Here is a 24,747-nt window from a genome sequence, read left to right on the forward strand (position 1 = left end):
CAGGAGCATAAATGCGTGAGACAACCAGTAGTAGTACACGTTGACCATGGTTAAAAAAAAAAAAAAAAAAAAAAAAAAAAAAAAAAAAAAGCAGGTAGCAGATTATTGGTGGGATTTTTTTCCCTTAAAAAAAAAACTGCAAAATATTTTGCACCACATTTTAATCATTTTTGGCAAATTTCAAGGATTGTCATTAGAGGAAATGTCTTCATACAACACTAGAAAATAAAGCGCATATTCACCCTCATGCGTCATATAAAATAGCACTTCTTTCCCATCGTTACATATTTACATGATATATTACACATGACCATCAATCAGTACAGTAGTTAAAAGTCCAACCTATAGAATATTCTTTTCATAAAAATAGTTCATCGGGGAGGAAAAAAAAAAAAAAAAAAAAGGTTTTACAAGAGCTTTTGCATAAAGCAGGGTTCCCCAAACTGTGGGTCGGGGGCCCAAAAATGGGCCGTAGGTCCGCTTTTATGGGGTCGTGGTGTTTTGTTGTAACAAGTTAAAGAAGTTGAGACTACTTACGAAAAGTGGGTGAGATTTCAGGAGGAACCTAAAATGCATTAGAACCTTTTGCAGTCCAGCTTCTTGTTAGCGAACAACAAGTAGTCAAAAGTTTCAAAAAGGTCAAATGAAGTTCACCTGAGGGGTCAAAGTGCATTTTGTGTTCATTCTGAAAAGCCTAACGTCACCAACTTTTTGCGAGTAAGTGCGGATGTTATGGCGGTGGGATGTTGTGTTTGACTGAGGTGAACCAGTTTGGGGGAAACCCTGGCGTAAACTGATGCGGCGGCGTGACTGCCGAGCCACGGGCGGGCGCCGTTGCGGCCTTCAGTGCAAACGAGGATCCTTCGGGGGTTCAAGTCCAGTTCGCTCCCCCTGCTGGCGGCTGAGAGACCGTGCGATTGCTCTACGTGTCCGTCCGGTGGGCGTGCGGCTGTTGTTTCTGCTGGTTGGCGGCGAATGTGCCCGCCTGCTGCAACGGGAAGGCCGCCGCCGGTAGGATCAACTGACTTCCATGAAGCATCCGTGAAGCCTTCAGCGGCAAGCCACACAATTTGTGTTACTTTTAATACACGTGACATCGATTTCTTTTAAAATAATTTTTTGGTACGCTTTCTGTTGGCTTTTGATCAAGCCCAGAGAAAACTGCTGTAAGAAGTCCTGCCAAAAAAGTGCACACATATGCTTGTAGTAAGAAATAGGAAATGTTGTTTGGATTGTTTTTGTTCCATCAATTCAGATTGGACCTCATAAAGTTGGAAATGATAAATTGAAAAAAAAAATAATGCAAAAAAAAAAGAAAAAAGTTTTTAAGAATTTTTGTATTTAAAGAAAAATATATTCAATACACCCATTTTATTTTTTTCCTAATTAAAAATGTTTTTTTTGTGTATTTTATGAATTTTTTTTTTTTTTTAACAAATAATAAAACACACTTTCTCTTTTTAAGTGTATTGTTTTAATTAGTAGTCAAAATAACTTAATTTTTTTTAAATCTTGTAATTATTTGAAAACAAATTTGTAATTAAATAGCTTCTTTTATATTTCAAACAATGTTTTACATTTTATAGGACAAAACGATAATTATCTATATTGAGTTACATTTTATTTTTTCACTTTTTTTATTTATTTAGTAAGCAGTAAGTCATTAAAACCACTTTTCCTGTATAAAATAATTATGTATATAATTATTGTATGATGACATATTTTAATATAAGTTTATAATAAATTATAATTTAAATTGTCATTCATAAAAAAACAACTAAACACCATCTTCAAAGCTGTATTTTCAACGGTGAACAATGGTTTTAAGTTTTAAAAATAAAATAAATAACCCTAAAACAGCAGTTAACCCACAAATGATAACTCGTGATTAATATTGCTAAATCATATCAATAATAAAATAAATATATTAATGACTTTTAAAACTGACATTAATTGCTAATAATTTACTTGTTTAAATGTATGATGCATCAAGAGAAAAAATAATTCAAAGAATATTAATAACAAATAAAAGGCTAAATATTTGTATGTTATTTTTTTCTCTGCATAACTGAAACAATCTTAATAAAAGAGAGAGAAAAAAAAAAAAAGTGCACCTGTTGCTCCTGCTGTTGCTGTGTCGGCTGCTGGGCAATACTGATGGTCTGCGTGGGGCCCGGCTGGGGGGCGAACGCCGTCACCACTTGGCCCATGAACATGGTGGACGGCACCATGACCGCCCCGCACGCCATCTGGCCCGTCACCAGTTTGGTGAGCAGCTGGCGGGTGGCCGGAAACCTGCCCGGCGGGCCAAACGTGAACACATTTTTGACTTGCGTTTACAAAATTGTGACCTACTCGTGTGCAGCAATGTCACATAATATTTCATAGTGTAGTTTGTCCGTCCCTGAAATAAAAAATGAAGAAAGCGCAAACCTAATTTGGCCGGCGCGGTCCTGCGTGAAAGTGGCTACAGCGTTGGCGGCCGAGTTGGGCGGCAAACCGCTGGCGATCTGGAGCACGTTGGCGGCGTTTTGCTGAGGGATCATCACCGTGTTATACAAAGACGCCGCCAGTGGAGGCTGCGGAGCAAACTGAGGTGAGATAAAAAACAAAGGGGATTTAAATTTTTTTTTTTAAAGTGTCATACCTGTGCCAGTGCTGCGTTCTGTTGGGGCTGGACAGCATGATGATGTTGTTGTTGTTGTTGTTGGATGGTCTGCAGAGGGCCCGCGGGGACCACGTGACCCTGCACGCCGAGCACGGCGGGCCCCTGGGCCGCCTGCGGGGCCACCTGCACGGCGGTGACGTTCACGGCCCCTTTCTGCATGAGCATCTGCAGGCTCTTCTCCTGCACCCGCTGCAACTCCTGCTGGATCCGCCACAGCTCGTCCAGCTGCCGCTGAATGTTGGTCTCGATGGCGTGCGTGCGCTGCTCCAGCTGCTTCTTCATGTGCTGCATGCTGTCCAGCTGGCCGGAGAACTGCGCCGACGACGCCTGCAGCGCCGAAATACTCTATCAAGTGACATTTTACTGCATTTTAATCACCTTTCCAATTCCCATTCATTGCCATTTGTACAGATAAGAATGAGCTCGGACTTACTTGGCCATTGGTCTGAACTTGAGGTTGTTGTGAAACCATTGGTGCCATCTGAACTGTGCTTTGGGAGCTCATGGAATGCTGGAGAGACACACATAAAATATATACTGTATATTTGGGGTGTCAAAATGAGTGCATTTATTTTTTGAGTTAAGAATTTTATTCTGCAAAATATCAGAATCAAGTAGGGTGATATGGTTTGTTAATATTGTGACCCAACTTCTGAAACCAAATCATCGTGTAATTGATCAGTGATTGTGAGCTTGCCAAGATTTAAAAAAAATAAAATAAAATAAAAATAAAAAAATTGGAAAATTGAATGAATCTCTTACTGGTGATCTTGACAAGCGAAAACCACTCTACCCAAGAGGCACCTCCCACTTCTGACACCAATTTGTCAATCTGATGTCGTGTTACGTTGTTCGGACTCGGGACCAACCTGGCTGCCGACTGACGATCTTCTTTGCGACGTGACGCCTACGTTGGATCCAGACTGGCGACCCGGCGTGCTCCGGCCGCCTTGGGGCTTTACTTGGGACGCTGAGGCCACAAAAAAAAAAAACAGATGAAGCGCGCTTGATCCAACATGGCGCCCCACAACACTCACCAAGGCATCAGAAGCGGGGTTCCACTTACAAGGGGTCTCCGACAGCGCCGTGTGCGCGGATTTACGCGAGCTCCGCGACGACGCCGAGGGCGGCCCGCTGTCGCCGAAGCGCTCCAGCGCCTCCTGGAGGCTGGAGGCGGTGGGCTGCGACTCCAAGCCCGAGTCGTGAGACTGCTGAAGCGGGAGAGGGAGGAGGAGGCGGTCAGTGGAAGGGAGCACGGACGCAGCCGACGTCTTCGCTCACCTTGTCCGTCGTCATCTCCGGCGGCGACGCTTTCGATACCGACTCTCGCCGCTGTTCCGACCGCACTTCACCATAGCTGAGGGGTGAAAAATTACGCAACAGTCAGAAAATTGAAATCAAACACATCTGAGGATGTACAATTTTCAATTGAACTTAGTTTTACGTATCATGGCTGATGAGTGCAAACACTTCGGATCAACTTCTGACAACAAATTGTTGTGAAAAATCTAATTTTTCATGACTGTCATATTTAAGTGTTTAACTTCTTTTTACACCATTCTGCCTTGTGGAAGAGCACACAAGGGATCCCACTTCTGACACCACCACATTGTCATGTTAATCTAATAACTACATTATGTCAAATAAATTTACATTTACAGTGATTTATTTATTTATTATTATTATTATTATATACACAGACGGATGACCACCTAAAGGTTCCCACTTCTGACACCAACCTGTCATGAAAACTTTGTAATTTCATTTTTTTTTTTTTTTTATGGTCTATTTTGTTGTTTCTTTTCACACAACCATCCCGCTTCTGTCATGGCTCATCATAGACAATCAACCACACAAGGGGTCCCACTTCTGAAACCAAACTGTCATGAAAAATCTAATTATATAGTTTTTCAATTTTCAGTTCAAGGCTAGTACCTCAGAAGGACAAACACAAATTGTGTGACAGTCCCATGAAGGTTCCCACTTCTGACACTAAATTCTAATTGGAAATCTAATTTGATTTTAAAGGTAGATTGCTCAGTTTTGTTTTTGTTTTTTTGTACATTTACAGCGGTTTACTACCGTAATTTAATTTGACACCTCAAGTGTGACGTATAAAATTCCATGAACATTTAAAGGTTTATGATGGTGAAATTTGGACATTTTCAATGATTTTCATGTTTTGTATCACATTATAAATGGCATTTGTGAGCGTTTCCTTTACCTGACAACAGTGTGAGTGCAGACGATGAACTCGGGCCGAGAGTTCCACTGGTGGTAAGTGATGTAGTAGTGAGTCTGTAACCAAATCCACTGCTGCCCTTTGGTGAGGAACCGGTAGTAACAGGACTTCCCTTTGCCATATTGCATAACTGCAAACACGTGATGTTGACGACGGTCAAAAAGCGGAGGTTGCAAGTATATCACATCGGGTAACAGTTCTTAACAGAGGCGTACTCACGGTGCTCGTGGCATTTGGCCAGAGTATCCAGGTCGTCCACGTGGTAGTAGTCATAACCGGATGTGCCCAGGACTTCAAACGGCAGGTAACCTATAATAGGCGGCGCTCTGGACACACCCACATTCAAAAGTGACTAAATTAACACCTCATAGTATTATTAGGCTCCTAATGAAGTGGCTAAGTGTACCTGTGATCCAAGAAGAGAAACTTCCACTCTAAACTGTGTCTAGAGGTGAATTCTTCATTGGGCTCCTCGACAGTGCACATCTCCTGTGGACCAAATATCATATATTGGGATTAAAAGTACAGTATATCTTTTAAAAGTACACACTTAATTTTAAGTGTCTCAAGTGCGCAGGTAGTGTGAGTGCGTACCTTGATGAATTTGGGTTTGGCGAGCCTCACAGTGGCTACGAGACACAGCTGCTCCTCGCTGGTCGAGTGGACCGACCGTTCAATGAAGGCCTCCGTGAGTCCGTTGTGAGGGCAATTAGGCACTGGGGGATCAGATTGCAGTTACGACTTCAAACACACGTTAGTAGCAGCGGCAAAACAAAAACAAACATAAAAAAAAAAAAAAGAAGACATATTATGGAAAAAGGACTTTTTAATAGCTTGCCACAAATAATTGGATCGAAAGAATACTTGTTCAATACAGTATCAGTGAGAAATTGCATGGCCAAGAAAATCGGCCTAGTTTTTCCATATTAATCAAAAACTCATTTTTTTGTATACAATGCCAAATATTTAATTGTATATTTTGCTTTTTTACACATGTAAAATACGTCGACTGTAATGAGAACTTGTGAAATTGTTTGATTACGATTTTTTTTCGTATCTCATTCCTTTATTTACGTATGATAGATGGCATTTCTGTAATTTACTGTCTATTTATTGTTATTTCAATATTGAAAATGAATGATGTAAACTTGTGTAATTGTGTCAATGTAAAATTCATTAAATTACTGCAATTATATTAGAAAATATAAAAAATAAATGTAGTCTTTTTAATTACAATTAAATATGATTTATGTCACTAAATTATATCACATGGTCTCAAACGATTATCAAAATATTTACTGATTACTTTGATAGTTTGATTAGTTGCCAATTCAAAATTACACTTATCTGCGGTCATATATGCAGTTTAATGAACATTTATTTATTTATTTTTTAATTTTTTAAACCAATATTATTTAGTTGCTCACCATTGTTCAGGGACTTGAAATTTCCAATAAACTTGACGTATTCATACACAGGCGGCTCACTGGGGTCCATTGTCCCTCGGAGCATGTGGCAACAGAATTCCAGCTGGTTCTTGGCTATGATTTGGGGACAAATGGGACGTGACTAAACGCCGGCACAGCACACACTCGCAAATTAGCTCAAATCCTGGGCAAATAACAACAACAACAACAAATATATATATTACTCTTCAGATATTCGGGCGTCAGCATCTCCCTTTCGGCGACGTGCGAGGACAGCAGCTTGTAGATGTCCGAGTGCTCCCCACTGGGCAGGAAGTTCAACAGGTTCTGATCCACAAGATCGCACTGGAACACGTGGAGTGTCTTTTAGCGCTCCTGTTGTTACACAATGAATGCACATTTGGAAGAGGAAAACTCACAGGGAGGTGCTCCAGCAGCGACGTGACGCTCTCCGATGCGTAGATGATGTTCCCGTCGGTCGTGATGGCGAGGAAGAAGCCGTCCAAAGCCTGAGAGTAAGCAGACCGTCAAGTTTGGCTGTTAGCAGAACAACTTATGAGAAAGTCTTTTGCTCTTGTGTACATTGTTTTTGCTATTAACTCATTCGCTCCCAATAACGTATAAATACGTTCTATTTTAAATGTTTTAAGTGTCCCAAAGACATATTTATACGTTTTTTTATGTTTTGTTTTTTTTATGCTAGATCATATGGAACGCTGTGATGCAGCCTCTCAACTGCAAAGAACGGTTGAAGAAATGGTAGTTATTACACAAACGGCCAGCAGGTGGAGGCAGAGCAAACAAGATCAACCAGGGCCATGTTGAAAAAAAGCTCTATTACTCAGAATTCTAAATAGATTTGTGAATAATGATGAAACTTAGCTATATTCTAATGCTAATTGCTGCAAAACGGAAACAGATAGAAATATATTTCCTGATGAAAGAAGAGACTTTAATCTTTCTTTTAGAACACAATATTCTGTGTGCCTTGCAAAATGAGTCAAAATCCAGTAAAACAGCCGGGAGCTAACGGGATTGTTTCTATGAAAATGGCGAATGAGTTAAAAAGCTCAAAATAAAAGCACAGATTCCACTTTATGCTTTTGTTCTCCTAGAGTAAACTTTTAATAAACAACTTGAAACCTCTTTTTTTGAGAATTGCTCATTTAAGGACTGTTAAGTCATCATAAATGTTTAAGAATAAAGTTGTAAGGTTAAATAATATCAAATTGTGCGAATAATGTGGGTTTACATTTCACATTCCATCATCTAGCGGCGCCTCACCTCCAACATCAGCTGCATGAATTCCTCGTTGCTAAGAAACGGAGGCTTCCAGTCCTGCCTGATCTCCGTCGACTCGGACTGTGCGGAGATTTCTGATGGGAAAAAAAAGATGCAGTTAGGACTGGGCCAGTCACAGATTATTGATTAATTCAAAGATGAATGCTAAGGGGAAACAATTAAAAGCCAAACTTTTGCATGATGCCACCCTCAAAAAAAAAATAAAGATAATTTAAATTGGAAATCAGATTTTGTTACCTTGTTGTTTTTGCAGGAAGTCGATGCTCTTCTGCAAAATGGTGGACTTGTCCATCTTGCGGGTGTTGCCCGGCAACATGGTGCCCAGCTCTTTGATGAGGACGTTGAAGTGATCTCGCCGCTTCTTCTCCGACTTGTTGCGGGACACACTGCAAACACGTTTGCTTGCGTCAAGACCAACAAAAGAAAAAAAAAAAAAAAAAAAAAAAACATAGAAGAAAATAAAAATGCCTTCTTGGGAGCGCTTTCTTACCGTTTTGCTTTGTCCTTGTCATCGTCGTCCATTAACCCAAAGATGCTTCCGTCATCCCTGAAAGTCACAGGGAAAAAACTATTACAATTGTAGTGTAAATCGGGATGGTCTAATTTAATAGCGACTCTTTAGCACAATTCTGAGCACTTTTTTAATGAATTTCCACTGGTGGTAGAAGTCAGACTAAAAGGTACCACCAAGTGGCACTGCATCTTAAAAAAAAATACATAAAAAAAAAAAAAAAAAAATAATATATATATATATATATATATATATATATATATATATATATATATATATATATATATATATGTATAATATAAAATGACAGTTTTTCATTGCAAATAAATATATTTTAATAAATAAATAAGATAAACTATTACAAATAAATATTGTTTTACATGAATAAATGAAAGCTATTTGTGTTCAAATATCCTGCGACCATCAATGCTAATCATTGGCCCGTCTATAGTGTTTTCCATTTTGTGTTAGCATTAAGCTAGCAGGGACATTTCGAAGGCAAAGTTGTTGGTTCTTTTAAATACACAATGTTTTATTGTTTATTGTTTCTTTAATGTATTTGTTTTATGTCTGGTCCAACAGTTTACTTTAACTGGGAGTGGTATTAAACAGCTTGAAGCCTCTTAAAAAAAGAAAGAAAGAAAAAAAAAAAAAAAAGATTAGCCATGATACCTACTAGAGCGAAGGCCACAATTTGAGAAATTGCAATATTTTCTTGCAATATGACTCACTGATCGATGCTTGAGGTCATTTTGATCCTTTTCAAGGTTACCATGTCAGATGGGGTCTTTCAATCGTGACGAAGACATTTGTGATTCAACCTTTTAAGAGAATTAAGAGCAAAAATAAACAACAACACCGCACACCTTGACGACTGGCAAACCGAGCCCCGTCCTACCTTGCGGACAGCCGAGCCGGTCCGGAGAGAGGACGAGGAGGAAAGCGGACGACGGTGGCGTCGAGGCGGACGTGTGTCCCTGGATCAGCGTGTGGAGAGCTGCCGAAAGGTCCTGGCGTAGACTCGGCGTGGGAACCTGACACATGGCAGCGACATCGGAATCTATGAGATTAAGGGCAAAAAAACAGAGCCGTGAGACATGTCCCGACTTGAAACAATGATGTCTTTCTCTTGGAGATGTCTTAGGACTAAGTAGCCACTTAATTAGGTACACCAGCAGCATTAGTGCCCATGTTAAAATGTAGGTCTGAGTGTTTACCTTATGGTAGAGCTGTGCAATTAATAGAAATTCTATTACAATTTCAGTTATTACTAGGGATGCAACGATAGCCAAACATCACGATACGATATCACGATATGAAGGTCACGGTATGATAATTATCACGATATTGTGGGGAGGTTGGCGATACAAAAAAAAAGGTCACAATATTGTTAAAAAAAAAAAAAAAGCTCTTGTACACAACATTGTGCTTTTTTACATTACAGCAATTAAACATGATAAAAATATGAGAAATATATATAAAAATATATGAATATAATATATCTAATAAATATCGCACGCACACATTAGGTTCCTACATATACTGACTCGGTTCACAAGCATATTATGTCACCCTTCATCTGACCATTAGGGTGGATTTTAAACGTTGAAGGGCCAAAACATGCCTTGTGAAAATTAAACTGTTAAACTGCACACAAAAAAGCCACCAGAGGGTGCTAGAACTGCACAAATGGAGATCAACACGACTTTTTTTTTTAACAGATGTGTTAACAGATGTGCCGCTTTCAATATTGTGACATGACGACGATGATATATTGTTGCAGTTTTAATATCGCGATATTACAATATTACCGATATCATTACATCCCGAGTTATTACACTCCACATTTACAATATCAGTATAATCATAAAAAAAAAAAAAGGTTAATAATACTAATTTTCTGAGTTGGTAAAATGTATACGTTTGCACCTTTTTTTTTTTTACAATTTTTTAAAAATTAATATAGTACATTTTGTCATCCAAAATTAACTTGCAGAATTATAGTGTTTCAAAAAATTTTAAAATGTTCTTGTTTTGTTCCAAAAAATGAATTATCGTCCTACTGCAATGTGCACATGCTGCACTCCAATTTCAGGTTTTTGTCAACATAAATAAATATATATTATTATAAATTCTGTTTGGTCCAAAAGGAACTAACATAATAGTATAGTATATATATAGTATATATATACATATACATATATATATACATATAGTATTTCTATTTTTTAAATTGGTCTTAATATTTGTAAAAGTTTATAAACATTTTCTCGTTTTGTACCAAAAAAATAATTGTTTAAATAATCATGATTTCAATTGTTGCCAAAATAATCACGATTATTATTCTTTCCATAATCGAGCAGCCCTACCTTATGGTTAAATAAAAAACATGTCTTTGGGTAGGGCTAGTGTCTCGATCATTTCAAATAGTGACACTTTTCACGTGACGACGTATAAAGTGGTGTCATGACGACTGAGTGACTTCAAGCTATCGGGCCGCTCGCTGCATGAGACTAGCGTGACTTCAGGTTTCCTCCCCTGGGGCTGCGTTTCTTGCCAACCGTGGAGCAGTGGCAGCAACAGAAGCGCAGCGGCGGTATGTCATGTGCACATTAGAATGCTTTATGCCGCCCGCCCGCGGAAGCAGAAGCTGCAGAGTGAGCGTTTCATAACCGGGAGAGCAGAGGTTGTGTAACTGTGATGTCACCGCTGCTTGACTGACCCGCCGGCCCAGTGACCTACTTTCATCCTCCTTCGCCCTCCAAATTTAAAATCACTGGCACCTCGGGTAACACCGACCCACTGCTGCCGGCACCACCCTGTCAAAGTCATTCCACCTTCCAGCGCGGGCGGGTCCAGACGCTGGCAGTCACGCCATGCAAAAAAGGCTTTTCCTAACCACGCAGCCAAACTAAAGCATGTGTGTGAAGTAGGCCAGCGTTTCTCTAATCTTTTAGTAAATATACGAGGGTTCACTTGACTGTATGTGATATAGGATAACTGCTTCCCACGCCACAACTGATGTCCATTCAACGTTGGTTTGGAAACAATGTTGTAGGCCCCCGAATCAATGAAGGTGTGGAGTTACTGGTGGAACTCTAGTGGTGAGCCTCGCCATGCCCGGGGCTGGCACTGGCGGCGAATGGCGGTGTGCCATAGTAAGCATGTGGCGTAAAAATAGACTCGAGTCTCCCCTGGAAGTGGCACCCAGCTTCAAACTTGAGTACCCGAGAATGAAGCACTGTCAGCTAGGGATGTAACGATTAGGGCAATATCGTGATATCGTGATATTAAAACTGCAGCCAAAAAAAAGGAACACCATCCATCCATCCATCCATCCATCCATCCATCCATTTTCTTGACCGCCTCTCAGCTGGCTCTGGGCAGGAACAAAATAAAATAAATAAACAAATAAAATTACTTAAATATTAAATCCAATTAAATCAATATTAATATTCCTCAGAAATTGTGTGCTTCAAAAAGTCCAAACGTAAAATATGTTTTAAAATGTTAAAATTGAAGATATAATACACATTTTTCATAGAAACGTATACAAAACTGAGTCAGTTGCTGGACAGATAAATATCGTGCACGAGGTAGCTGATGAGTCTTCTTCGCTTGAATATTTACGTACATTTCCCAGCCACTTTTATGAGGCGCTGCCCCTAGTGGACCGCCAAGTAATTGCTCAATAAGTAATGAACAATAGAGCCATTAGTGGCTGCATATTAACAACAAATATCGCGATACTTAGGAAAGCATATCGATAATCTATCGGGAGACAAAATATCACGATTTATCGTGATATCGATATATTGTCGCACTCCTACTGGGAACCATTTGTTTTTGTTCGACATTAAAACAAAGAAATGTGAAAAGTTTAAGATTTCAGGTATTTTTAAATTTTGGGAAAAAAATATTTATTGTACTATAGAGAGCTATGGTATTTATTTTAACTTTTTAAGATGTACTGATGATGATGATGATGAGCTCCCTGAATGATTTGGAAATAAAAAGATGACTAAAAAAAGAAAGATATAGTTAAATTTAATTAGAAATAAAGATTTGTGCACATAAAAATGATCAACATTAAGTGTCCTCCTTTGGGATCATAGTAAAGCTCTGTTCTCAACCGAATTTTCAATAAAGTTTTCATGTGACTGACAGGTGATTCTAGGCAGCATATGACAAGTTGGGTTGAACCATTCAGGTATGGGGCAGATGCTGGGTTTTAGGGATACTGAAATTTCATAGCCTACTGAATATAAAATTAATTTTATGAACTTGTGTTTTTCTGAAATATTTACATATACTTTTAAAATACATTTTAAAATCCCCTGGACTGCCTTCACGTACCCCCGTTTGAGAACCACTGGTCTAAACCACGCACAACAGAGCACTTGTATAAAAAAAAAATAAAAAAAAATAAAATAAATAAAAAAATCCTGTTAAAATAAGTCTAAATGCGCACTCATATAATTGTGCAGGCAAGTAAATAATCATAATCATTGGTGCAATTTCATCAAAGATGACCGCGTATGAAACACGATTAGGTTAGGTAAACCCCGGTGTCATAGCAACGCCTTGTTGCCTTTTTCATCATCTGCGTCATTGGCTGACACCCGAAACTGGAACATTGGTGATCACTCATAAGATCCCCTGTCAGAACGCAGACCGCAGCTTAGTCTAGCATGAATAAAACACGAGAGAACACGTGTGCTGCCAAAGGGATAGCAAAAAATTGGAAAAGGTTCAGGTTGGATATTTCGGGACGCTTTACGATGGACTGCGTGCCATGCTGTCGCATCGGGACCGTGATATAACATATTTGAATGTGATGTATGGTGTGTGAAGGCTTGAAATAAGCAGCAAAATTTTGCACCTCATCAAAACACATTGAATAGCAAAATCTGTGTGGTATGAGTTGAGGTATCCCACTTCTGACACCAAAACACACAAACTGTGTTCCATGAGGGCTCTGTTGCCTCTCGTTTGATTCTAGCTCAGGACAATGAAAATTTATGGGGCACTTATGTGATGGATCCCACTTCTAACATCACATCATTGTGGAAAATAACTCACCCACACTACACGGTCCAGTGCTGAGTGAATACCCGACTTCCAAACTACATCAGAAGGAGGAAATTTTTTGACGTAAGATCATGTGAAGGATCCCACTTCTGACAGCAAACCATTGAGGACAATAAAAATCACGCTTTGGTTCTGAGAAATTGACGAGTCAAATTCTACCTAAAATGGTGGCTTTTACTAGGGCTAGGTTTAAAAATAAATACAATAATAATAATAATAATAATAATAATAATAATAATAATAATAATAATAATTTCAAGCCTGGTATTGATTCATTAAAACATGAATCGATTTTTTAAATATCTCTTTTTACCATAAATTAATAAGAAAATAGAATTTTAAAGGCCGTTTTTTTGTATCTTACCGTTTTCTTGAAAATTACTGTTTACATATAATACAATTTAAAAGTATTGCCTTACATTTTTTAAAGACTTATTGCACTTTAAGACAATTCCGAATCTTTCAAATTTATATTTACAATTATTCAATTAGAGTTATGAAAATATTTTCATCTCATCCTTGCTCAATATTTGTGTAACATGTAAGTGATTATAACGTGTTACTTTCATTAATAAACTAAATCATTTAACCAGCCAGTGACTCTGCAAAATATAAGTTGGAATTTAATGTTCGTGGGGATTTAATCATGTCCTTGATATTTAAGAAAAATTGATTTTCCATAATTAATAAATATCGGATCGAAGTGAAGTGAATGAAATCGAACTGAACCCTTGTGAATCGAAATCGAGTCGATTCCCATTCCTAGCTTTGACAGATACTGGACCTAGCTTTTACAAATAATGAATTCGAACCTCAACCCTTGAGTGACTTTTATTTATTTTTAAAATATTTTATTTTACTCTCTTTCTAGTGTAAATCTTAGTTTACTCTTAAAACTGAGTCTATTTGGTCCCGATCTAGAGTCAAATTTACACGACAGAATTTACTGTGTACATGCGCCCCGCGACGCCTTGGCCTTGTGTCTCAGCCGGGAAGGGAATCCAGCCAGGTGCGTCGTACTAGTGCCAAGTGGGTCGTTGTGGAACTCAGAGTGTGAGTACCCGTGGCGAATGACGGTGGACGTGAGCCATGGAAAGACCACGCAGCAAAACGGTTCCAAATACGAGCCACATGTGACCACCGAAAGCTAAATCTGGCATGTTAATGCTATGCAGATAGTTCGAAATGAGTTGGTCCCAGTCGAATCGGAAAGTTTGTAGCCGATTCCACAAGGAAACTGCCCCTTAGCAAACTGGAGCAGTAAATGCAGTGGCGTGCCATGTATTTGAGTTAAAATCACATTAGTTCAAGAAACAGTCTCATTGCTAACATCAGATCACATAAAGGCATAAGGCATCCGGCATCTGACACCAAATTGTGGTTAAAAATCTGGTCTACGTGCAAGAGTCAGTCCAGTTGTCATTTGATCTGTGTTATGGCTCTGATACTTCCTTTGAAGCTGAAACATTTTCAAAACAATCAGACAAGGGATCCCACTTCTGACACCAAATTGAGGTGGACAATCTATGTAACATAGAAATTAGTCCAGGCCTCATCCTATCTCAGTGAAAGCTATGATACAACTTCTAAAATCTGGAAAACGCATGAGACAATCACGAGGGATCCCACTTCTGATACCAAATTGAGGTGGACAATCCATTTAACATAAAATCAGTCCAGCCAGATGTCATCTAGCCATTACCATTGCAACCTTAAAATGAGGAAAATTGCTGGGACGATCACACCCGGGATCCCACTTCTGATACCTAATCCTGGCGGGAAAATCAAATAATCTGATGGAAATGTTGAATACTCATGTTCCAGCTATACATAAATGCAGCTATGCTATGGTGAATATTTTCAAAAACATCCGAAAATGATGCCTGTATCTTACAATCAGGTGACTTGATTTAGTCTCCATGGTAACAAGCAACAAAAACACCAGAGCCATTTCAAATTGGAGCAGAAATGCATGCAAACAAAGGCTGTGTAACAACATTTCAAATCGTTCGTTCACGTTCAAGTCCAAAACCAAGTCTTTCCACTGAAGTGATGCAGATTTAATAGGGCTTACCTTTGACCTCGTCACGTCGCGGCAGCTTAGCGCAGCGATCCAGATCCCGTGTCAAGTCTTCCTCTGATCAAAAGACAAGAAAGGCAACATGAACAGAGGCGAAGAAGAGCTCGCACCGGTAAATCACAACATCTGGGTCACCTCAGCACAGCCGCAAGAGAACACTCACACACACGCACACACGCACACACACACATGATCCACTCAAACACACATTTCCTGGTAGTTCATTCATAAGCAGGACTCTCATCGGCTGGCGCTTCCAAGAAAGGTAAACGTGAGCAGCTGTTCTTGGAAGAGCATGAATGGAACCTGCTTGTTAAAATGGTGTCACGCTAAGAAGGACTGCTGCTACGGTCGCTGCAGATCGTTCGTACCTGCAGCATTGAGGCAAAACCTGATTAGGCTTTGCAATAACTGCAACCAAATTGTTGTTGCCATTCATAGCGTTACATTGCACACCAGTAAAAATCTGCCATATAAAAAAACATTATTATCCACAATCCACATGCTTTACACACATCTAAATAAATCATTAAAACTCACTTTTAAAACATACTTTTAATGTAGTTTAATATAGAAAAAAACATAAATGAGTTGAAATAAAAACAACAATGCTACTGGATTTAACATCAGTCGGTTTCTGAGGTTAGAAGACGATGGTCAATTAGTAGACCCCAGAGTTCAAAGCAAAAATGGTGAATCAGCATTTAGCTGTTATGCTGCACGCAAATGGAGTAAGCTGCCAACAAAACTGATGTGTGAAATGTTTTAAAATCCAAGTTATTACACATGTATAATTTCCAAAATCATGTTCTTGCGCTGCACATACATTTACGAAACTACTTTTTTATTTCTTTACAAGTCGCAAATTCTTCTGTTTTTGTTACTTTTTCCTACTCTATGCGAATCTTGGTTCAGGAGAAGGGTTGCAAAATTCCGTGAATTTTCATCCTTGGGTACTTTCAGTGGAAATTACTGAGAATAAACCAGGAATTAACAAAATGGAAAGTTGGCAACTCGTTTTCTGCCGGTGAGTGCCCAATTTTCCAGATGTTTTAGAGCATTTTGACTGATCTGTCAAAAAAAAAAAAAAGAATATTCTGTTCTGTGACAACATAAGCACACAGTACATTGTGTAGTGTACATTTGACTGCATTTAGAATAAATTTAACTCTATTTAGAGAGGGACCAAATACTCAGTTTTAGATTAGGCTAAGATTTACTCTAGGAAGTGAGTAAAACAAAATTTGAAAAATGAAAATGGGGGGATTCATTAAACCTTACAAAATCAGATGACAAAAATAAGTCAAATATCCGTCAAAAGAAGCAGCGATCAATATTTAACGGTACCCCCCTCAGAGTGGAGCCCCTTGGCACGGCACCTTGACCCGCACGTAGCCCCCTCAAGGGTGGCGCCGGCCGGCAACGCTGAGCGGCGAATCACCGCTAGGCTAACAGCACCTAGCCCGCGTGCTAACCAACTACACCGGACCGGTTTATATTACAGCAGTTTTGCGAAAAACAACACCGTTCTAGGTTGTCACCACTTACCGTTTACTTTTGACGGCAACTTTTCAGGGGACCTCTTGTACGACGTTAAAATGATAAAATGCGTAGTTTTCCCGTCCCAGTGAAATGGAGGAGTTTAAAAAGCCCGACGCATCAATTTCCAGAGAAGCGAGCGAGCGAACGAGCGTCAACCTACTTTCAGCGAGGCTAGCCGGCTAGCTTGTTAGCTTAGCTACCACCGCGTTAGATAAGAATGTGGGTCAGCGGGGCCTTTGGCAAGAGCCCAAGCCCGGCAAGGCGGCGCGGTTCCGGCTGTGATACAGACTGAAGCAGAGCGGCCAGCACTGTTCCACTTATCCCCGTGGAGAGACAGAAAGCCAGTCGGTCAACTCCTAACCGGCTTGGTGGATATGCTGGCTGACTGCCGGGTTCAACGCAGCCCGGCTGGATGGAAGCGGACATGCTGCGGGGAGAAGGCGAAAATATGCCCGGAGACAGGGATCACCTGGAACAGGTGCCATGGTGGGTCCAGTGGGTGTGCGACCAACATGTCACGTACAATACATCAAAAGGTGAAAAGCTCGCTAAAAATTAAGTGATTTATATACACAAATTATTAGAATTTTACATTAGTAACATTCGCATTTCATTAACAAAATTAACAGAAATACAATGGGTGACTAAATACAGTTGTATTATGGATATTATAATTTACTGATAATACAATTTATTCGTATTCATGATATACGTACTGTACATTTAACAAGAAATAAGTTGTTGCATGAATGCTTAGCGTGGCTGTGATGCCACCTGTTGTCCACATACACAAAGTTGTTTTCAATTATTAAATTATGAAAATTTTACATTTTTAATCCTTATGTACTAAAAGGTTATATACAATACTTACCTTACTTTTCACAAATTGCCACTATTTTGATAATTCCACAAAAAAAAAAAAAATAATCAAATTGGGGGAAACATTCCAAATGAGGAAATTTTACAAGTTCACAAATGTTCAACCAATTCAAACCATTATAACTGAACCGCTACTCTAAGAATTACATTTTGCATGAGAAATTTAAATTGTTTTAAATCCAAAAGTGCATGATTCTAACATCCTACATTTGAATTAATTCTACATAATTTCACTATCAACAGCATCCACATGCCAATTTCTAGTTTGGCTCATTGGCTGAGTACTTGGGAAAATGATTTGGCTCACACAGCACAAAAAAAACGTTGTTTTTTTTTAAATTGAGCATTACGACTTTAACAAGACATTCGACTGAACGTTTAAATCATTTATTGCGGCTTGTTACATATTTCACAGCTGACTTGTCAAACATTTACAAAAATATTTCCTGGCCACCGCTTCCTGAACACCTCTTGAAAGTAACATGACACAAAATAAATACAATGTGGAGAAAAAAACATTGTGGAGTGACAGTGACCATAAAGGATTTGCGCCCCATTACAGCAGAAAAAAAAAAAAGACAAATCAATAAAAGAAATTGATTACATGTATTCCTGAATTAAAAGCTCACCAAAGGCGTTGAGTAACATTTTTTTAAAAAGTCAACACAAAAAAAAGCTGTAAGGAATCAACTGCTCGTCTTCAAGTTTGGGAACATCCGTCGTCTTCGGACTACATCTTCCAGAATCCCTCGACGGGTGCACCGGAGGAGACTCTGGGATTTCTGACACGCAGTCAATATGGTACAATCTCTCTACAGCAACTACTGGATACAGTATGTACACTCAAGAAAAGTCTTTCAGTGGCGCTCTCACAGTCCAGCGTCGGGCTTGATGAAGAGGGCTGAGAAGGCAAACGCCAGGAAGACGATCCCACCGATGATTGTGACTGAAAGACGAGAAGAGCGGTGACACTCGAACCCTCAACCTCCCAACTGTGAGGCTGTCGTGCAAACCCCTCATTCACCCTGCTGCTGGATGTATTTCAATTCAATTCAATTCCCCTTTCAGTGGTCTCACCTGTTCTGACTGATATTTTCTGGGCGATCATCCGGCCACCAATCACAGCCAGGCCCGTACACAAGCAGTGTCCCAGTGTGCCGCCCACAGCCACGCCAAAAGGATCCTGGTTTGGGTAAATCATTAATAATCGCCTTAATATTTATTCCACCAACCTAATATTAATCACAATACTGTATTGAGACGAATGGGGCCACATAGAACTTTTCACTTGACTTCCACTTGGATGAAGACGCAACTTTTTTTGTACACATGCCACGAAAATGTGTGTTTTTACATGACGCACCTCGCGGGCAGCCAGGATGATGGTGGTGAGCTGGGAACGGTCACCCCACTCGGCGAGGAAAGTGAGCGTGAGCGCCTGGATGAAGATGGGCGAGATGATGCTGTGCCACCTGGACGATGACGGCGGCGAAGTGGAACCCGAGCCCGCCTCCACGTCCGGCGCACCGTTGACCATTTTGGAACGCTGCAGCTGAACAGAAAAAGAAAAAAAAAAAAAAATCAGACATATCCTCCATTATTAACCGTGTCACTCAGTCGAGGAACTGATCTGCACCAGAGTTCAATGTAAACTGCGTTTTGTAAAATCTCTCCAATGAAAGACACTGTCGTCATTACCGTGCCAGATAATGCAGTTCCACTCCTGTCCTCAAGATGGTGGTAAGGTGAATTACAAAATGAATGCCAACAGTCACAAATATCTACCTACACTGTTGGAAAAAAGTTATATAAAAACAAAAGTATAACCACAGTCTTTGGACTCGCACCTCTTCGTCCTTCTTCTTGATCTCGGCCTGCACCTCCTCCAGCTCCTCCTGGCCCTCGTCGGGGCTCATCTTCAGCCCCTCGCGCAGCATGCGCACACCGAAGATAGCGAAGAGGCCAGTGGACACATAGTAGGTGTAGATTCTGGGGATGATGGTGGTGGCAAAGCCGAACAGCACTGTAGCAGGTGGAGGACAAGAGGAAGAAATTAGTCTCGTCACATTAACATACAGCTGTCATCACCCGTTTTTTTTTCCTCCTATTTTTTTTCTTTCCCCATGACATTTCCAAGGCGGACCATTTCAATTGGTGTTTAATGATTTCACGACCCAGTATAATCATTTATGTAACATATTGGTTAATGTTTGTGTACATGCTTGATGCCCTCTGAAACTACGATGTGGCCCTCACAGAAAAATGAGTTTCACACCCCCTGTTAGAGGTTCCAGGACTCAACTCACCAGACAAGCACGTCATGAGCCCCAGGGCCAGCATGGCGCCAGCCAACACCGTGAGCCGATTGTACCGCATGGCCATAATGGCGGCGATGAAGAAGGTCTTGTCGCCCAACTCGGATACGATGATGACAGAAATGGAGGCCACGAAGGCGTGAATGAATCCCAGGTTCCCTTTGCTGGTGTCATCCTCCTTCGATACCGGCACCAAAGGGTGGTTGGTGGTTTTTTTCTGTAAAGAAACATTTGTGTGAAAAATAGGATTAAAAAAATAAATAAATAAATACAATTCTCATTTATTTCGATGCTTAGCTCCTCCCCTACATAGGTATGTTTCTCATTTGAGATGACTTGAACAGTCAAAGTATTTTCAGTAATTGGTCCCTCAAAAAAAAAACAAAAAAAAGTTTAGAATGTTCCTATAAATGCCACTAAACTCCACCTTTCTATTAGACACGGTATTGGCAATAAACATGAAACTCCACATACTTCCTTCCTGTATTGAATTTCATGAGTTTAGCGCGTATAATAGAAATATTATGTGGTACGAATGTATAAAATAAGCATGGCACACGCTGGTGTGTCCACATCAAATGCAATTAAACGCTTTAAATCAAATAGATACTTCTCTAATATATGTGTGTAGCATGGCTTGCTTACATAGTGTCGAATGGAAATACTAAGTTTACGTGTTTTGGCTAGCTAGCCGAGTTCCCTAATATGACACGTCTCAATTAGCATGTAGCAGATACGCTCTGATGCTAACGCAAATAACGTCGCTGAAAACATGTTTATTCACGATATCTAACAGATACTTGTGATCATAAGCTACCTCGATGGGTGCCTGTTCCTTGACGGCGTTTGCTTCCTCGGGAATAGCTGAGACTTCGACCAGCAACACGAAGAAGAGCGAAGCGGTGACTGTGAGAAAGAAGCTCCCAGCTGTCCGTCCATCGCCACCGCCGAACCTGAGATGCATATTCGTATTTTGATGTTTTATGGCTTTCTTAGCCGCCCGCTCGCGTCTTTTCACCCCTCCAACGAATCACTAGATCCAAGCGGTAGCAGCCGAAAAAGGAAACTTCATCTTTTTGCCGTGTTTTTATCCGATGTCACAAACAGACTGATTGTGTCGGAAACTCCGGAGGAAGTTGTTCTCGTGTTCGACTGCCGCATGGAGGACAAGCCGCCGCTGTGATTGGTCGATATAAATATGATGCACCCTAAAAGGGCGGTCTCTAAGTAGGTTGACAGCTCACTGATTGGAGCCTCTCAAACGCCAATCACAAAACATTGAAATTAAAGGGATACGTACTTGACTCAATTAGCATAAAATAAGTTCATATTTTATCAATAATTAATTTGATAACTTAATTATTTTTCATTATGTACAATTAATACCTTTAAAAATACATTTTGTCACTTGCTGTCGGCTCAAAATGAGTGTGCTCAGGTAAAAAACACGGCTCAAAATGAGTGTGCTCAGGTAAAAAACAATCATGGCTCAGTTTGTGAATGTCACATGACCAAGCCCTGAAAACAGGTGAGCCGTGATTGGTCAATGTAATTCGTGTAATAACCAATAATTTGAGTAATAATCAGACTGTAATTCTAGATTACGAAACTTTTTAATGAGCAAAACTTACTGGAAAAGCCCAACATAAATACACACAATAGATCAAAATATAATACAGTATACACACCAGTTTCCATGATCACATCACAAAAGGTATAAATGCTTTTCTGTGCGCAGGGTAGGATGGGTATTTGCCAACGTAGTGGTCGTGGCAGAGTAGCGCGGCCAGCGCCTGGTTGAAGAGCACGTATAGGACCACCATCCACCAGGTGAGTGAAAGACCGCCGGCCACCAAACTCAGCGAGACGTACACGAGTAGCTCAGCCAAGTAGTGCGGGCAAGACACCAACTCAAAGCAGCCACCCTTTGGCATCCGATGAGTCAGTGTCTCCACCCTTCCTGTACCAACAAAACACAAGAAACAAGCGTTTAATAGTTTATTAGCAGTTTGGAAGGGACACATTATAGAAGACTGACTTCAAACACATTTAAACATACTTATGCGCAAACAACACTAGCAGAGCATAAAATAAAACAAATCAATAAATTAAATCTAACAACAACACCAATATTCCACCAGATGGCGCCAAAGTAATCCTTTCAGTGTTATGGCCTGAGTATGCAACAACAAATGGCTGGTTGCTAACATTCTACCATGAAAGTAATGCTGAGCAAGGTTTTTGTGCCATAAAAATGAGACCAAGATAATTTTAAACCATTTTCACCATTAATGTGCCCTATAACCTGTTCACAATGTAGAGAGTAAAAATAAACAACTGAGATATGAAGTTGCACAAGTATATGTTGTCCACTAGCTCAATGCCAACAAACAATGCAAAATGCCGCAAACGGGACAACCAATAGCATTGCTGTCAGTGTTACAACTGCTACAAGTAACAGATATTTGAACAGTGGAACAACCCATGTAGGCAGATCTGAGCTAATATAACAATACTCGATGGCATGATATTTTTTCTCTAAGAAGAAAGATTAATAGTACTGTAGCTTACTGAGGAGCTGTCTCAGTGTTACATCTGTATGTCTGTGTTATACTGCCCCAAGTGGCCAAGGTATGCAGAACAAAAGGAGCAGCATAAAGTCCACTGAATTGAAGCAAAAAAAACAAAAACGTAAGTATTTAATAATAATTGTATTTATTTATGCCTATTTATGGTTATTAAAAACACATTACAAAAATTTGACACAAGCTCACCTGACTTCCCAGTACGTAGTCCAGCCAGAAGCACCATTGACTGATGCTGCAGCAAAGAGGCCGCAATGAAAAGTGCAATCCCAGCAATGTGACACCACTCCAGTTGGGATAAGAGAGGCCCACTTGCTAAAAATCACAAAAAAATGACAACGCAGGTTGCGTGAACATCAAGCAGAGAATCGATCAGTACAACTTTAGGGGTCTATTGGACCTTTTGCTTGGCGATCCGAGCAGAGTACGGTCAGCCCCAGCAGGAGGTAGTACGCCAGGCCGAAAACGTACTGCAGCAGGTGGATGACGCCATCAGAGAAGACGCTGATCCAGAGACACTCCGCAAGCCTTCGGAGGGAGTGTGACCACAGCAGCAGCTGCAGCAGCACCGTGCTCACATGTGGAGCTATGTGAGGAACCAACAACATAGAAGATGATCCAAGGCATCCCACATGTGATAGCTCGACACATCTATCTATCTATCTATCTATCTATGCATTAAAAACTGAATTAATTAATTAATTACTTTACCTTGTTGTTCTGCATGCGATGAACCAGACAGAACATTTATCAAGCCTGTCAGCCATTTTGGATATAAATGTTGTTGTAGAGTCACGTTCAGGCTGAAAGCCAACAGAAGACCATTCCAAACGAGAGAAGTGGCGTAGAAGTGCCAGAACCACCTAAATGACGAGGTAAAATACTTGTTAAAAACTACAATTATTTATTATACATTTTAAACAACGTGTTGTATAAAAGGCTTACCTCTTTGGGACGTCAAAAACGCGCAGCCAGTCGTCGCGTTTGAGATTCTGTTTGGTTTTTCCGTATCGAACCAGATCCTGGAACAACACGTTAAGACAACACGTTTGGTATTTGGAGGGCAAGCGCTTTACTATCTTGTGTGCCCAAAGCGCCGCGAAGAAAGATAAAGACAAAACTAACCACACGAAATCTATCAGACGTAAGCCGAAAGCCCTCCAAGTCATGTTGGAACCGTCGCGTTATTGTTTTGTGTAACACCGAAAATGTCCGGCCTGAGAACAGAGACCTAACCTTTGTTCCGGGTTGAAGAAAAGCCGAATAAAGTTTCCGAGGACAGATGATCGTTATTGAAATAAATATTTTACAACGTTACCAGATATATTCATTTATTTCATCCGTTTAAGTGTACATGAACATAACTTAGCCTATTTCCAAATTACAAAAAAAGAGCAATAAGAATTATTAACCAATCAAAATACAGAACCAAAAATTCACTATTGGTTAAACACAATGAAATTTTATGATCGAGTCGAGTTTAAAATAGCTCAAATAATGTACAAAGTACACAACAACCTACTTTGCCACAATATTCAGAAGCTGTTTGAAATTAGAGAGCGGCTATGATTTAAGGGGTACAAGTGTCTATAAAATAATCCGAATAAAAACAAATATTAAGCTAAGGTGTGTTTCAATTATAGGCGTAAATTTGTGAAACAATTTTGGAATTAACCTGAAAAGGTGTGAATCACTGGTTGCGTTTAAAAATATGTATAAAAACAAAGTTTTTCAAAGAAAAATAATTTCAATATTTCTGTTGCTGGTTTATATGTTCAATAAACAAATAAACAATCAAACAATAAATGGAATTTGTTCACGTAATAGATTACAAAGTGGGGAGGAGGAGCGATGATGATATGTTTACTCGGGAAGGCTGCTGAATGATTAATACTGAGCTTTCAAAAAATAAATAAAAAAAATAAAAAAAAGATTAAAAAGCGGGAAATTGTACAGTTTTTCATAAGGGAACTGATACAAACCACTACTCAAAACCACACACACGCACACACACGGTATAACTGCTTGGATCAAAGACCAGGATTATTATCTACGCTGGCCTTCATACGTCAGTCATCATATTTCCTTTTTGCTGAGCTCTCTCG

The 24,747-nt window shown here is 39.8% G+C and overlaps 3 protein-coding genes and 1 long non-coding RNA gene across 6 annotated transcripts; 1 reads left to right on the forward strand and 3 right to left on the reverse strand.

The window, feature by feature from the left end:
* Positions 1-70: 70 nt before the first annotated feature.
* On the reverse strand, positions 71-17,164 carry clocka (clock circadian regulator a). 3 transcript variants are annotated; one of them, XM_077533861.1, is made up of 22 exons: positions 16,870-17,164; positions 15,316-15,378; positions 9,049-9,210; positions 8,882-8,971; positions 8,130-8,186; positions 7,877-8,025; positions 7,622-7,713; positions 6,757-6,846; positions 6,562-6,682; positions 6,338-6,451; positions 5,505-5,626; positions 5,317-5,399; positions 5,130-5,236; positions 4,893-5,040; positions 3,950-4,025; positions 3,735-3,876; positions 3,538-3,638; positions 3,102-3,179; positions 2,648-3,013; positions 2,434-2,579; positions 2,115-2,295; positions 71-1,048 (listed from the first exon to the last, which is right to left on the reverse strand). In XM_077533861.1, the coding sequence occupies exons 4-22, from the start codon at positions 8,923-8,925 to the stop codon at positions 923-925; spliced, it is 2,343 nt and encodes a 780-aa protein (XP_077389987.1). In that variant the 5' UTR covers positions 8,926-8,971; positions 9,049-9,210; positions 15,316-15,378; positions 16,870-17,164; the 3' UTR covers positions 71-922. The 3 variants fall into 3 exon arrangements, with proteins under 3 accessions (XP_077389987.1, XP_077389988.1, XP_077389986.1); XM_077533862.1 differs by having other exon boundaries at positions 2,648-2,995; positions 3,735-3,879; XM_077533860.1 differs by having other exon boundaries at positions 3,735-3,879; positions 16,870-17,163.
* Positions 16,702-20,337, forward strand: LOC144026836 (uncharacterized). The gene is made up of 2 exons (XR_013285317.1): positions 16,702-17,399; positions 20,001-20,337. It is a non-coding gene; the product is annotated as an uncharacterized LOC144026836 (long non-coding RNA).
* On the reverse strand, positions 18,114-21,232 carry tmem165 (transmembrane protein 165). Its single transcript, XM_077533863.1, has 6 exons — positions 20,875-21,232; positions 20,049-20,274; positions 19,590-19,765; positions 19,106-19,294; positions 18,820-18,925; positions 18,114-18,688 (listed from the first exon to the last, which is right to left on the reverse strand). Exons 1-6 carry the CDS (start codon positions 21,019-21,021, stop codon positions 18,612-18,614), a joined length of 921 nt encoding a protein of 306 aa, XP_077389989.1. The 5' UTR covers positions 21,022-21,232; the 3' UTR covers positions 18,114-18,611.
* A 419-nt stretch (positions 21,233-21,651) lies between these two features.
* srd5a3 (steroid 5 alpha-reductase 3) lies at positions 21,652-23,873 on the reverse strand. The gene is made up of 5 exons (XM_077534503.1): positions 23,588-23,873; positions 23,354-23,505; positions 23,043-23,228; positions 22,832-22,957; positions 21,652-22,017 (listed from the first exon to the last, which is right to left on the reverse strand). The coding sequence occupies exons 1-5, from the start codon at positions 23,809-23,811 to the stop codon at positions 21,758-21,760; spliced, it is 948 nt and encodes a 315-aa protein (XP_077390629.1). The 5' UTR covers positions 23,812-23,873; the 3' UTR covers positions 21,652-21,757.
* Between the last annotated feature and the right edge of the window lie 874 nt (positions 23,874-24,747).

This window comes from Festucalex cinctus, chromosome 10 (assembly GCF_051991245.1).
Source record: "Festucalex cinctus isolate MCC-2025b chromosome 10, RoL_Fcin_1.0, whole genome shotgun sequence".
Taxonomy (NCBI): Eukaryota; Metazoa; Chordata; class Actinopteri; order Syngnathiformes; family Syngnathidae; genus Festucalex; species Festucalex cinctus.

Bases quoted from the DNA above. Each gene is read 5' to 3' on its own strand.
- clocka (XM_077533860.1), bottom strand. From the start codon at position 8,925: ATGGTAACCTTGAAAAGGATCAAAATGACCTCAAGCATCGATCA. The intron at 6,452-6,561 runs GTAATATATATA...CCCAAATCATAG, and splicing joins GACGCCCGAATATCTGAAGA to CCAAGAACCAGCTGGAATTC. The intron at 2,580-2,647 runs GTATGACACTTT...TTTGCTCCGCAG, and splicing joins AGAACGCAGCACTGGCACAG to CCTCCACTGGCGGCGTCTTT.
- tmem165 (XM_077533863.1), bottom strand. From the start codon at position 21,021: ATGCATCTCAGGTTCGGCGGTGGCGATGGACGGACAGCTGGGAGCTTC. The intron at 18,926-19,105 runs GTGCGTCATGTA...TACCCAAACCAG, and splicing joins TCATCCTGGCTGCCCGCGAG to GATCCTTTTGGCGTGGCTGT. The intron at 18,689-18,819 runs GTGAGACCACTG...CTCGTCTTTCAG, and splicing joins GAAAATATCAGTCAGAACAG to TCACAATCATCGGTGGGATC.
- srd5a3 (XM_077534503.1), bottom strand. From the start codon at position 23,811: ATGACTTGGAGGGCTTTCGGCTTACGTCTGATAGATTTCGTGTGGTTA. The intron at 23,229-23,353 runs GTAAAGTAATTA...TTCCTCACATAG, and splicing joins ATCGCATGCAGAACAACAAG to CTCCACATGTGAGCACGGTG. The intron at 22,018-22,831 runs GTGAGCTTGTGT...TTGTTGGTACAG, and splicing joins ACTACGTACTGGGAAGTCAG to GAAGGGTGGAGACACTGACT.